Here is a 12,013-nt window from a genome sequence, read left to right as displayed (position 1 = left end):
CAGGGAGTCTTAGGACCCTGGGATCATGACCTGAGCCAAAGGCAGACACTTACCGATTGAACCACCCAGGCGCCTTTGTTCGTTCATTTCTTAAAATGCTTCTCCTATCACTTTAGTTCCTATCCATTCTCTCTTTGTCAATCTCCTCTAGAGCTTTCTCCCATATTCTTTAAAAGTTACATTGCTTAGAACAGTAACCTCTTTGGGGGAAGTCTGGGACCTGCAAGATAATGAAAGAATTGTGTATGTTGATGTTCATGTGTGTGCATGTTGTGTTGAAATACTATTTTTTCCTGCCTCCTTTAGCTTGTTCTGTTTTTTTCAACTCTGATTTCCTTTCTAGTTTTTTCTTATCCTGTAAACTCATATTAAGTCAATGAAACCATGTCACCTTGTCAGTGAAACATTTCCTGATTACTTCTTTCTTTCCACTTCCCTGAACTCTGATAGCACTTAGTCCCTAGTCTCTATCACACAGTTTAGCACTTAGTCCAAACTGCTTTGTGTTGCCATTTCATACCTGTTGCCCTGTCATAGCTTTTCTTGTATTACTCTGTTAGGTTGTAAGAATTTTGAATCTAGGATTATAACATATATTTACACAGAGCTTTGTGTGAAGCTAAGAGTTGGTGGATCCTTAATGGCTTAAAGAATAATAGAGCTAGATTCATAGTGTATCTATAAATATTTGAAGGGCCCTAATACTTACTGAGCTGCTTCTGTCCCACAGTTTATATAGGTCTTTTCCTCGTTGATTAACACTTGGTTGTTTCCAGTTTAGATAATTACAAACATTTCATTACTTATTTTTGAGTCTGTGGTATGAAAAAGATAATCTTATTTGCTGTAAAGCATTCCATCCAAATACCTATTAATCATTTCCTGTGTACTGGCACTTAGTTAATATTTGTGATAACTGGGAGGTAGCATATTTCAGAGGTATTCTAGTAATTTTGTTTTGTTAGCTGTGTTCATCTGTGGGTTTTTTTAATGTTTGTTTTTCATTTCTGATGTGATACTTTGTTTTTCTTTTAGGATAAGAACAAGAAACTACGTCCCCTATATGACATTCCCTACATGTTTGAAGCCCGGGAATTTCTTCGAAAGAAGCTTATTGGGAAAAAGGTAAATGGGACAGAAACATATTTACAAATGGTTGGGGATCGTTTTAAGCTGGGTCCTTGTGATGGAATCCCAGATACCAGCAGATGACACCCCTCTGCCAAGTCAAGCGGAATTACTTTGATACGACGAGGGGCGTGCCTGTGTCTCAGGAAGTGGTATCCCGTGGGAGAGATTTAAAATTGGGGCCCTGACCACAGTGTGATTGCCAAAGCTCTCAAAGCATGTTCTTTCCAGGGTCCAGGCTCAATTCCAGTTTCAATAATTGCATATTGCCCTGAGCTTCATTTCCTTGGCTCCCTTGTTCTCTTCAGCCACCTCCATTAAAAGTCAGTGCCGCGGGATATGCTACTGAAGGAAGGTTGCCGGGTTTTTCTGCCTCCCTTCTGAGGAATAGGTTGGCTGTTGAGAAGGGGGCTCTCCTGGAACGGAAGCATGCTTACTGAAATGCACTCTGGGGCATATGCCACCCCCCACTTCTTTAGCTGCTCATACTTCCTGTAGCTTCTGTGGCAGGTGCTAGGGCAGCCTTGCCGGGGAAGGACTGTGTGGTTTCCCAGTAGTTCCTTTGGCGCCTGTGGTGCAGCGCAGTGACTTTCTGGTCTAGTGCAACAGCCCAGAGGCCCAAAGAGTGCATCTCCTTGTGTTCTTAGAGCATATATTCTATGACAAGCTGCAGAACGTGCCATTTTTGAGAGGCTGAGAGTGAGCCTCTGAGCATTCCCTATTTTTCCCTGACTCCCCACCCTAAATATCCCGGGCAGGTGCCTGTGTCCTTGATGAACAAAGGAAATGAGTGGCGTGGTTTCTTTGATAGCGGTTGATGCAAGTCTTTTCAGAGAGGGACTGTGATTTGCCTTTTCTGTACTTTGCTTCAGTGAGGATTCTTCTGGAAAAATATCATGTTTTGGGCCAGTTTTTCTCATATCTTGAGAAAGATAAGGCCATTCTGCTGTATGTCTGGCCTTAACACACATCAGTGCCACATTAATATTCTTTACCTAAATGCAGATTTTTAATGATGTGACAGGTTTCATAAGGCTCTGGCTTTTGAACTAATGCTGAAGTAGTCTGTCACAAACAACCAGTTTCATTATATACCATAGTTACTAGAAATATAAATTACAGCAAAGAGATTCTTAAAGTTGGCATGGGATGAAATTGCTAATTTTGAAGTAGGGAAACTAAACTGGATTCCCTAAAATGACTGTTTAATCTCCTCAGGTTCCTTCAGAGAAGAGGCTCATTTGTCATTGTATAAAACTTGACAGAATACTGTATTCATTCATGAAGTGTAGTGCGAATGATGGCTTTAAGCCTCTTTCAGTTTCTAGATCTTCTGTTATCTGATCTAATGTCGACATCTCTATTTCACCAAGTTTTATACCCTGTCACTCATTTGCTGGCTCATAAACAATAGCATAGAAGCAAATAAGGAATTCCCTCAAAAGTTGGAAATCCATCCAAAATTAACCTGAGGGGAGTGTTGGGGGGTGCGGCCCTTCCCTCAGTCCTGTGCAGCTCTTTGCACACAGTGTGTTAGGACATCCCCCCGGCTTCTTTGCATGTTGCCCTCACCTGGTTCTGTCCCTGCCTGCGAACCTGGACCACAGCTTGTTGCAGCCGCTGCTGAGTGGTCCCGGAAGGTTAGCCCTGGGTTCTGCTCTCAGACCACGTGCCAGCCCTTTGCCAAGGACTGTATCTCAGGATAGAAGGACTGACCTCAAGTGCCAGATAAGGTGGCAGTTCTTAAGCAATTAGGTTCCTTCTTGGTGGGAGAAACCTTGTTTACTGATTCTTCTGCGTAAGAGTTGATTGGATTCAATTTGTGCTGAGCCCCAGTTTGTCCCCCACGGTGACATTGTATAAATGATGAATACTGTATCCCTGCACAGGGAGTAGGATGCTGCTCAGCTCTGCTGGGCTGGAACATTCCTGATGCAAACTGCTTTTCCTGACTCACCACCTGAAACCACTTGCCTGTCTTCTGGGCCCGTCAGTTGCGACAGTGAACACCCATGTTTTCTCTCGAGTCTGGGAGCAGGCAGGGCAGTTGCTGCCTCGGGGTGGGGGGGGGTCTAGCACATCATTGCACATTTCTGCCAATTCCCTTCAGACCTCTGCAGCTGCTCGGCGTGGCACGTGGTGATTAAGAGGCACGGAGAGGGAGTGTGTGTGCCTCTGTGCCTCTGTGCACGAAAGCTGATTAGGGCAGCCTGTCACAGCTTAAGCGAGGTAATGGAGGTAAAATCATCTTCTCTGCCCAGACTATTATTTGACCATCCCAGAGAGTCTATAATATGACAGTTTCAAGGAGTTTCTAGAATGTAGAGAAATAAGATTGAAGGTAAACTGGTAAGGTCGCTTTGTTAGATTCAATGGTCTCTATTTCAGTTATGGAAATTCACTTCGATTCACTCCCAAGATTTAATTCTGGCTAAGTGCCTTGATTAAAATAACCACGCACCTCTCTGAGCCTTGGTTTCATCACTTGTGAACTGGGGATATCATTTGCCTTCCCTGTCTCATGGGGTTTTTATAAGAATCTAGGATGATACTAACCTTTCATGTTTTTCCAGATGCCACTCGGGTAAGTTGTGTTGTTTTGTTTAATAGTGCTGCTTTTTAATAGAATCTAGCAGTTCCTTTTCTTTTTTTTAAACTGGCTCTGAGGTCGGGGATGTGAATCAATGTGCAGCTGCTTTGACGGACATCCTCCCATTGAGTGGTATCTGGTTAGATGTGGCATCAAGTTTCCAGCTTCCACAAAATGAGGGTCTTCTCACGCAGTTTGTGTATGTGTAAAGTGTCTGTGTGTTGTGTAAAATGTATGTTTGTGTGTTCTCTGGTTTGAGGGAGACGTGGAAGAATACGTGTGTATCTTGGAAGTGTTTCAGAAGCTGTCTGAATTGCCATACTGCCTGGTAGAATTCCCTCCCCATCCTCTGTTTACCATCTGCCATCTGTGCTCTCACTAAAATCTTGACTAAGGAATATGCCTGGTAAAGAACGGTCTTGCTGATTTCTTCTGGGGTTCTTCATGGCCCCGATAACATAGTGGAGAAATTGAATCCATGGTAACTTTCATATGTCTTTTAGTTTTGTGGCATGACATCCTAGGTGTGTAAAAGACGGTGAGATGGATATCCTAAAATAACCAGGGCGACAGTCCTCTCTCTTCTAGTAGCAGGAGCAGTGTCTTTCTGTGTATGTATATTGTTTTTAATGCTTAGAGAATGTCAGCCCATCAACAGGCAGAGTTTGTGTGCCTAAATCATTTTGTTCTCAGTGGAAGAAGGTAATAATAACTGGGATCTTCACTGGGAATTTTCTCCAGCTGTCTCATAGAATCTCTAAAGTAGAATCTTGAAGTATTTTAAATCCATGTAATACAGCATTTACAATTGACATATGATTCACTACAACTCCTGTCTCTTAATTGTACAATTTCCATCACCATGGGAACTGTTGTGTTCAGACTTGTAACTTGCTTGGACAATTGAGGGGTCAAAAATGAGCGTGTAGAAGGGACGATATTTCAAAAAGCAAGAGTGCGTAGAAGCCTCAGCCCTGGCACAATCTGCTCAGTCCAGTCTTCTACTGTCTCTAGACTCCTCGGCTCAAAAATACGTGTGTGCTCCCTAAATGTTTTTGCCAGTATTTGTTGAATAAGCGGATTTTAGAGATGAAGCTCATTTGTAAACTAACTGCCGACTTTGGCTTTCATGCCATCAAAATTTGTTCTATGAACTAGGCTGACTCTTTTCTAGGCACTTAAAATGGAGTGTTTTTCTTGATAAATGCAGACATTTGGGGAGTTATTGGGCTATAAATAATATGGCAGTTATTTCAAATTCATATTGCATTAGATGATTCCTCTCTTTTGGAAACCTTTCTTTACTGAAGTTTGTACTTTGGGGGCAATGAGCTCTTTGGGGTAGATGGAAATTATCTTCCTTTGCACCAAGATTCACAAGTATTCTGTCAGAAACTCCGGACCCATCTAGTATTCTGGAAATAACACCTTTATCATGCCTTGCTGTTGCTGTCAGAGACATCTTTGATACCCCCTCTTCCTTTACCCCCCAACAGTCCCCCACCAACCCCTGCTGTGTAGATGTGTGTGCTTCCTTTTCCTTCCATTGTGGTGCTGCTGCCTTGTCTCAGATGCCCTCTCACCGAGACTCCTGGAACCTGCAGCCATTCTTTCCCACTCCAGTCTGTTCTGTACCTGCAGCTGAAGGGAACTTTCACATGACAGACTTTTGGCTTCCGGTTGCTTCCTGTTGCCTACAAGGTCCACCATAATCTGGTTCCAGCTTACTTCCTAGGGAAGCCCCTACCCTTCTCTCATCCGCCTCCTCCCGCCCACCTTTCTGGCCTGCCTTCCTTAGGTGTGTGAAATGCCTCCCGCTCTCACCTCTGGGCATTTGCACTTGCAGTTTGTCCTGTTTGGGATGCTCTCTTTGTCCTCCTCTCCCCTTATTTATCTCATAGTTATCCTTCAGATTCAATTTAAACATGACTTCCTGGGGAAGTTGGCCCCGAACAACCCCCTTTTTGAAATTTGTACATAATTTTTCACATCTTACTGTATTTTGTGTTAATCTCTCTCATCAGATTCATTATATTAGGCCAACTGGGGCCCACATTTGTTTGCTCACCACCCCAGGGCTCAGTATGTACAGTTTATGATGCACAGTAGGTGCTCAATAAATTTCTTCTAAATTAGGAGAAAATGGGAGCATTAGGATGAAGGCTGTGTGGACCCAGATAAGAATATATTCAGGGAGCTAGAAATAGACCCTACCTGATTTGCCTAGGGTTAGCCAGACATGGAAGGAGTAGCACGAGATTGTCTCCTCATGTTCGGACTCTCAAGTCAATCTGGAAATGGTTGGTAATATATTTAAATGATCTTCCCTCCATTCTGGGTTAATGTGCTTTAAGAATTGGTTGTCAACCCAACTACTGTTAAAAGCCTTGCTTCTTTGGGATGCCAGCTATAGAAGATGTGGCTCGTTTGCGATGTGGTAAACACCTCCGTATGATTTTCATGCCTTGTCTCAGATGCCCTCTCACCAAGACTCCTGGAACCTGCAGTTTGTACTGTGAACTAGACAGGCTTCTTAAGACATTTCACATAATGCTCATTGAGCATAACAGGGTCAGGGCTGTCATTTATGGAGTAGTCTCCTCATGGTAAGCACTGAATATTTTCATTTTTACTTAATTTTACTTAATTTTCACCTCCATCCCAAGATGTTTGTATGCATTCCTATTTTTACAGGTAAAGACACTGAGGCTCATAGAAATTAAGTGTTTTATCCAGGTGTCTATGCATTTAGTTGCTATGCTAAATTAAAGGCCATCTAGAAGGTCCCACTTCCATGTTGTGTGTATTGAATAATACAGATAGCCAGGGTCACGGTCCTTTTTGGGGTAATGTCCATTCTTGTATATGACACGTACCTTACGTGCTACAAGAAGTTGATTCTCTTTCATTGTATTATCCTGGTCTACAGATATCAGCAGGTGGTAAGAGCACCATAGATCAGCCCACGGAGTGCCTTCAGCCCTCTAGACATGATCTCATTAGTCTTTGAGATGTCCCTGTGAAGTGATGTTTTATCGAATTGTTCGTCAGAGAAACCTGTGTCAGATTACATGTTCTTCTGCTAGTTACACAGACAGCGTGAGGTCATGGGTAACATTGCTAACCCAGTGCTGAAGATTGATTTCCTTTTCTCTTTGGCATAGGTGTGACTTGGGAGCATCTGGGAGAGAGGAAAGGTCAGGTTGCTTTGTCGTCTTGGCCCAGAGCCAGGGAGGGGATGAGGAGCACTCTCAGTGCTCTTTCCTGTGCAAGGACAGATCTTTGAAGGTACTTGGAGTGACATTCCTTAGCAGAAGCAGTTTTTCACTCAGCCTGTGAAAGCTCTTCAAGGGCCTGGAGCTTTTTTGAGGAGGATCTCCTTCACTCCTTGCTGGCTATTTAACCGGGCTGTCCTTTTCCCTAAAAACACTCGTAAGTTCTGTCTTTTACAGTGTGTTGCTTAATCAGCTGTGTTAAGTGCAAAGCTGGCAGTCTGGGGATTTTTGTTCTTAATTACCTCTGATGTATTTTAGTTTGGTTTTTATAAATATACCCTTTGTCATCTCCACATTTCCCATTTCATACTAATTTGATTCACTCATGCTATGGAAAAGTCCTTTACATTAATGACCAAAACAGGCCCTAAGGTGGTGAATGCATTGTGATTTAAATTGACAGGTTTATACAAGGTTGCTTGTTCTTGCCTTCTCTGTGCCAGCTGTTACCATCAACATGGCTGTAAATTTTTTGAATAAATGACTGTAGATATTCACCAAATCAGGAGATGTTTTGAATGACTCATAATTTCTGACCATGCTTTTTTCTAGTAAGACTTATCCCACTTAGACATGTGTCAGTGTGCACTGGAGACCAGGAGTCATCTAGATGCCCTTTAATCCTGTGGGTTTGGGGAACGATCCTTGACACGTTAGTTCCCTTGTCTGGTGAAGGTAATTAACAAAACTGTAGAGTTGTCTGTTTCTAGAAATTTGGCTGTTCTGGGCAAGGTAGCTTTCTACCTGCTGCCACCTAAATGCTCTTTTTGGTAATGAGCACTTGAATGTTTGATCTGTAGGTTATGAAAAGTACCTCTGTGCCTTGGGGGCCATCAGGGTGTGGAACTGAGCACGTGCTTCTGGGTGAAGTGTAGTGTTTGAATAATGTCTATTTTAATATCCTTTTCAGAAAGCATCTCTAAGTTAAATGAAGAAACTAAAACCTCCAGCTGCATTCCTGGAAATTTCTGTATGCTCACCTGTGGGAAATGATTCGCTAGCTATCAGAATCCTCGAGATTCTCATATCTCTGGGTAGTACTCGTATATTACATTGCTTATTATTCAAAGCTTTCTTCCCTGGACTCCCAGGTTGCTCACAGTTTTCTGGTGCTAGTTCTTAAACGTTTAGAACATGATTTGTGGCCAGTCTCTCTTAAGCCACCCACTCCTGATCTTTCTAGCTAGGTTTCTGAAATGTCGTCCTTGGGGCTGGAACTTTCCATGCTTATTCTCTGCAAACTAGGATTTTATTTTAGGGGGAGATTTGTGCTGAATCAGCTCAGCTGTGTTTGGGGGTAGGGAGAGGACAGGCTTTTTTTCCCTCTTTAAAAATAACCCTTATGTGCCAAAAACCTTACAAAATGTGCTGAATTGCAAATCTTCGAACTTCCTATACCTCCTGGTTCACAGAGAGTGGATTCTTTTGCAGTTGGGCTTTATGATAGTGTACAGAATATCTTATGTCGTAGAAAAGTGTCAGGTGAGACGGGGTACAGATGTGTTCAGTTGGAAAGGAAACTCAACTCTTGCTATCTTCTCTCAATATTATTTTCTTCAGTAGTTTCTTCTTCTTAAAAAGGATCTGTACAGAGATAGTACATTTAACTTTTCTAATAAGAAAAAAATTTTAAACAAAAATGTTGTATGTTTGCAAAATAACACATCATTCAGAGTCGGCGAGTTACATTTTTTTTTTTTAAAGATTTTATTTATTTATTTGACAGACGGAGATCACAAGTAGGCAGAGAGGCAGGCAGAGAGAGAGGAGGAAGCAGGCTCCCTGCTGAGCAGAGAGCCCGATGCGGGGCTCGATCCTAGGACCCCGGGACCATGACCCGAGCCGAAGGCAGAGGCTTTAACCCACTGAGCCACCCAGGCGCCCCGCGAGTTACATTTTTAAGCACCGACTTTCCAGGGTTTCTTTCTGTGTGACCTCTGCTTTTTTTTTTTCTTTTTTTTAAAATGTTCAGAGAGTTAGGCTAGTACTCCTGGTTGCTTGTGTATTTCTTTCCCGAGGGTTTGAACAACCTGTGCATGTACAAGAAGGTAGTATACTCAAGCGTCTGTTGGCTCTAAGGTGGGAGTTCCATCAACTCTTCACAGTTGGGGGAAAGAAATGGTGTTTTAGGGCTATATCTTCATAATTGGGGCCATGTAGTTCTAAGCTCCTTGTTTTAGTGTGTTTAAAATCTGAGTGAAGTTTTTTGCTCTTATCTGAAACAAGTTCTTTTTATTAATACCTGGAACTGCCTTCTTGTTTTCACTTGCTAGTTATCTTTTCTCTGGCAAATTTTCAGGTATTTGTATAGTGCTGCAATTCTGTCTCTTGGAGATGGCTGACTGGGGCAGTCTTTCCTGGTGTTTTCATGATAATAAGTGTAGTGGGCTAAACAGTGTCCCCCAGAATTGGTGCCCATTTGGAACCTTCAAAGATGATCTTATTTGGGAATAGGGTCTTTCCAGTTATAATTTAAAATGAGATCATACTAGACTGGGTCAGGTGGGCTGCACACCCAGTGACTGGTGCCCTCATCAGAAGGGGATGGGACACAGAGACAAACAGAAGTCCATGTGACGATGGAGGTGGAGATTGAAGTGACGCGGTTGCAAGGCAAGGAATGCCAGGGATGGCCAGGAGCCACCAGAAGCTAGGAAATGGCAAGGAGAGATTCTTCCCCTCAGCCTTCAGAGGGAGCATTTCCCTGTCAACAACTTAATTTTAAACCTGAAATATCCAGAACTGTGAGAATGGATTTTTGCTGTTTTAAGCCAACCAATTTGTGGGGTTTGTTACTTCAGCCCTAGGAAAGTGATACAGCAGGAAAGTAGGTGAGCTTCTTCGTGTATCTGGCCACTCGGCTCTTGGTTGGAGTTCTTGTTTCTGGGTCTATACTTTGGTAACCAGCTCCTTTGCAAAACTAATCCACAGAAAAGGGTTTGATGTGTGATGTTCTTTCACCTCTGGTCCTCTCCCCTGCCTGTCTTATCTAGCATTTTATATTTGTGTTTATTCTTTTGTCCTTACTGATCTTGGCTTTATGCATTGTTGTCTCCCGGCCAGCTGATAGTTGCTGTAGAGTAATTGACTAGACTTGAGAGCATGCTTTTAGTTTTGTCTGTAGGCTCACCCTCACACTTGTCCTGTTTCCTTTCTTTGGAGGATGAATGCTGCTGTCCACTTAAGAAGGCTGCCATAGTCGTGGCCTCAATCACTTCAACTTTGGTAATTAGTAGCATTTTGAAACATGGCATGCTCTGGGAGGGAATCATTCCTGGCTGTAGCTTTGGATGAACCATGCTCATCCCATTCAAGGCTGATGAATAGAACATTAGGAGTAATTGCAGGTCTCTTCTGAAGCACCATGTCTAAAGTTTGCCTGCAGAGCTAGGCCTACACTTCCTTTGGTAACTATAGGAATCTCAGGTTTTGTCCTCAGTCAGGCCTTTTTGAGCCCGGTATTTTTTCTGCAGTTTTACCTTTTCTCTTCTTCTGGTTTCAACAAGTGTGTTTGTTTGGACTGTACTGGGCTGGGCAGATGAGCAGGTAGTCTTCTTGTGAAGACAAAGCTCAAGTGGATTTATTCTTTTCGAGGACTCAGTCTCTGAAGCTTTGGTCATGCCTAATCATTTGATACATTGAGGAGGACAGAGGTGATAGCGTAGTGAAATCAGTTCATTTTTATTCATTTAGCAGATAATCTTTTGAGCCACTACTATGTGCCATACCTTATTCTAGGCATTGAGGCTAGAGCCTTACAAAACAACAGTTCTGGTAGAATTAATATTTTAGAAAAGGCACATATGGTTATTAGGTGCCTTTATGGAGGTGAAGTAAAGATGAGTAAAATGTGTTCTGTGTCACAAGTTGCTTACAGTCTAACTAGGACAAGATTACATCAAAAATGTGTGAAGTTGAATAGGAACAGAATGGAATAACTGGTGAGACAACAGAAATGTGTCTTTTGGCACTATGGGATTAACATTAATGTGGATTGTACAGAACATCGCTGTCTTTCGGAAGCAGGAGAAGTCTCACCTGCTGTGTGACCTTGTGCACTTTACTGGCTTCAGCTATCAGCACGTACTGCTGACTCTTAGGAATGTTTCCACTTTTAACTTCTTTCTCTTCCCACGGATCTGTTTCCGGCTGCTGACCACTGGGTACTCAAATACAGATTCCAGCAAACAGGTGACATCTGTTATGTCCAAAATACAGCTCATGGCCTCCGTGTGATTTTTCTTCCCTGCCCACAGATGGCCTTGGCTACCTTTGTTGTTGGTCTTCAACAATGTCTCCCCTGCCCATTGTCCTGAACATTAGCGTCCACAAGTCTCCTCATGCTAAGTTAGCCTGATTTTTCCACAGTTAGCTGTTTCAGATCTTTGTTTGGGCAGTTCTCCCGGTGAATGGTAGTCTGTTTGCTCCTTGTATCTCAACTAAATCACCTTAGGTGGTTAGTCTGCTCCTTCGGGTCTTCGCAGTCTTTCACATCATTGGTCAGATTGCATTCTACGTGCGTACATACTCCTTTTCCTTTCACAAATTCTGGGGATCCCCAGATGTCTGCAGAAAAGCATCTCATTCCTTCAGTGAACATAAAATCAAAGGAAAGGCAGTTGTGCATAAAATATAACCTCATTTGAGGATCTGCCTTTATTTCCAGTCTTACCTTCTACTCTACTGTCCATATAATACATCACAAAGAACTTCTCCCCATTCCATAGACATGACCAAGCCTTTTCACAGCTTCTTGCCTTCACACTTATTTTTCTCTAAGAATCTTACTGTTTTCCTGGATTCCTGGCTCCCCATGTGAAGTCTGAGCTCTCTGTCCTCTTAGTATACTTTTATGTCCCCTTCTTCAGGAGCAATTCCCAGTGCCGACCTCTCTCCCCCAGCCCTACAGGGCAAAGATCTTGTCTTTTCTTCAGTTCTTGGTCCCTAGTGACAGGAATCAGGTACGATCCCCATTAAATCTTCACAGAAGAGGTGGGATTTGTAAACTGGTACCTGAAAG

At 42.8% G+C, this 12,013-nt stretch overlaps 1 protein-coding gene across 1 annotated transcript in view; it reads left to right on the top strand.

Moving 5' to 3' along the window:
• LOC111152030 (staphylococcal nuclease and tudor domain containing 1) overlaps positions 1-12,013 on the top strand; it is a 413,353-nt gene that overhangs the window by 145,345 nt on the left and 255,995 nt on the right. The window contains exon 11 of the mRNA XM_022510305.1: positions 1,036-1,125. Coding sequence (XP_022366013.1) covers positions 1,036-1,125 — 90 coding nt within the window. The remainder of the gene's footprint in view (positions 1-1,035; positions 1,126-12,013) is intronic.

Source organism: Enhydra lutris, unplaced genomic scaffold (genome assembly GCF_002288905.1).
Source record: "Enhydra lutris kenyoni isolate GAN:26980312 unplaced genomic scaffold, ASM228890v2 scaffoldscaffold27, whole genome shotgun sequence".
In the NCBI taxonomy this organism is placed as follows: domain Eukaryota; kingdom Metazoa; phylum Chordata; class Mammalia; order Carnivora; family Mustelidae; genus Enhydra; species Enhydra lutris.
Note: the sequence above shows the minus strand (reverse complement) of the source record. Positions and strands in the feature narration are given on the sequence as shown.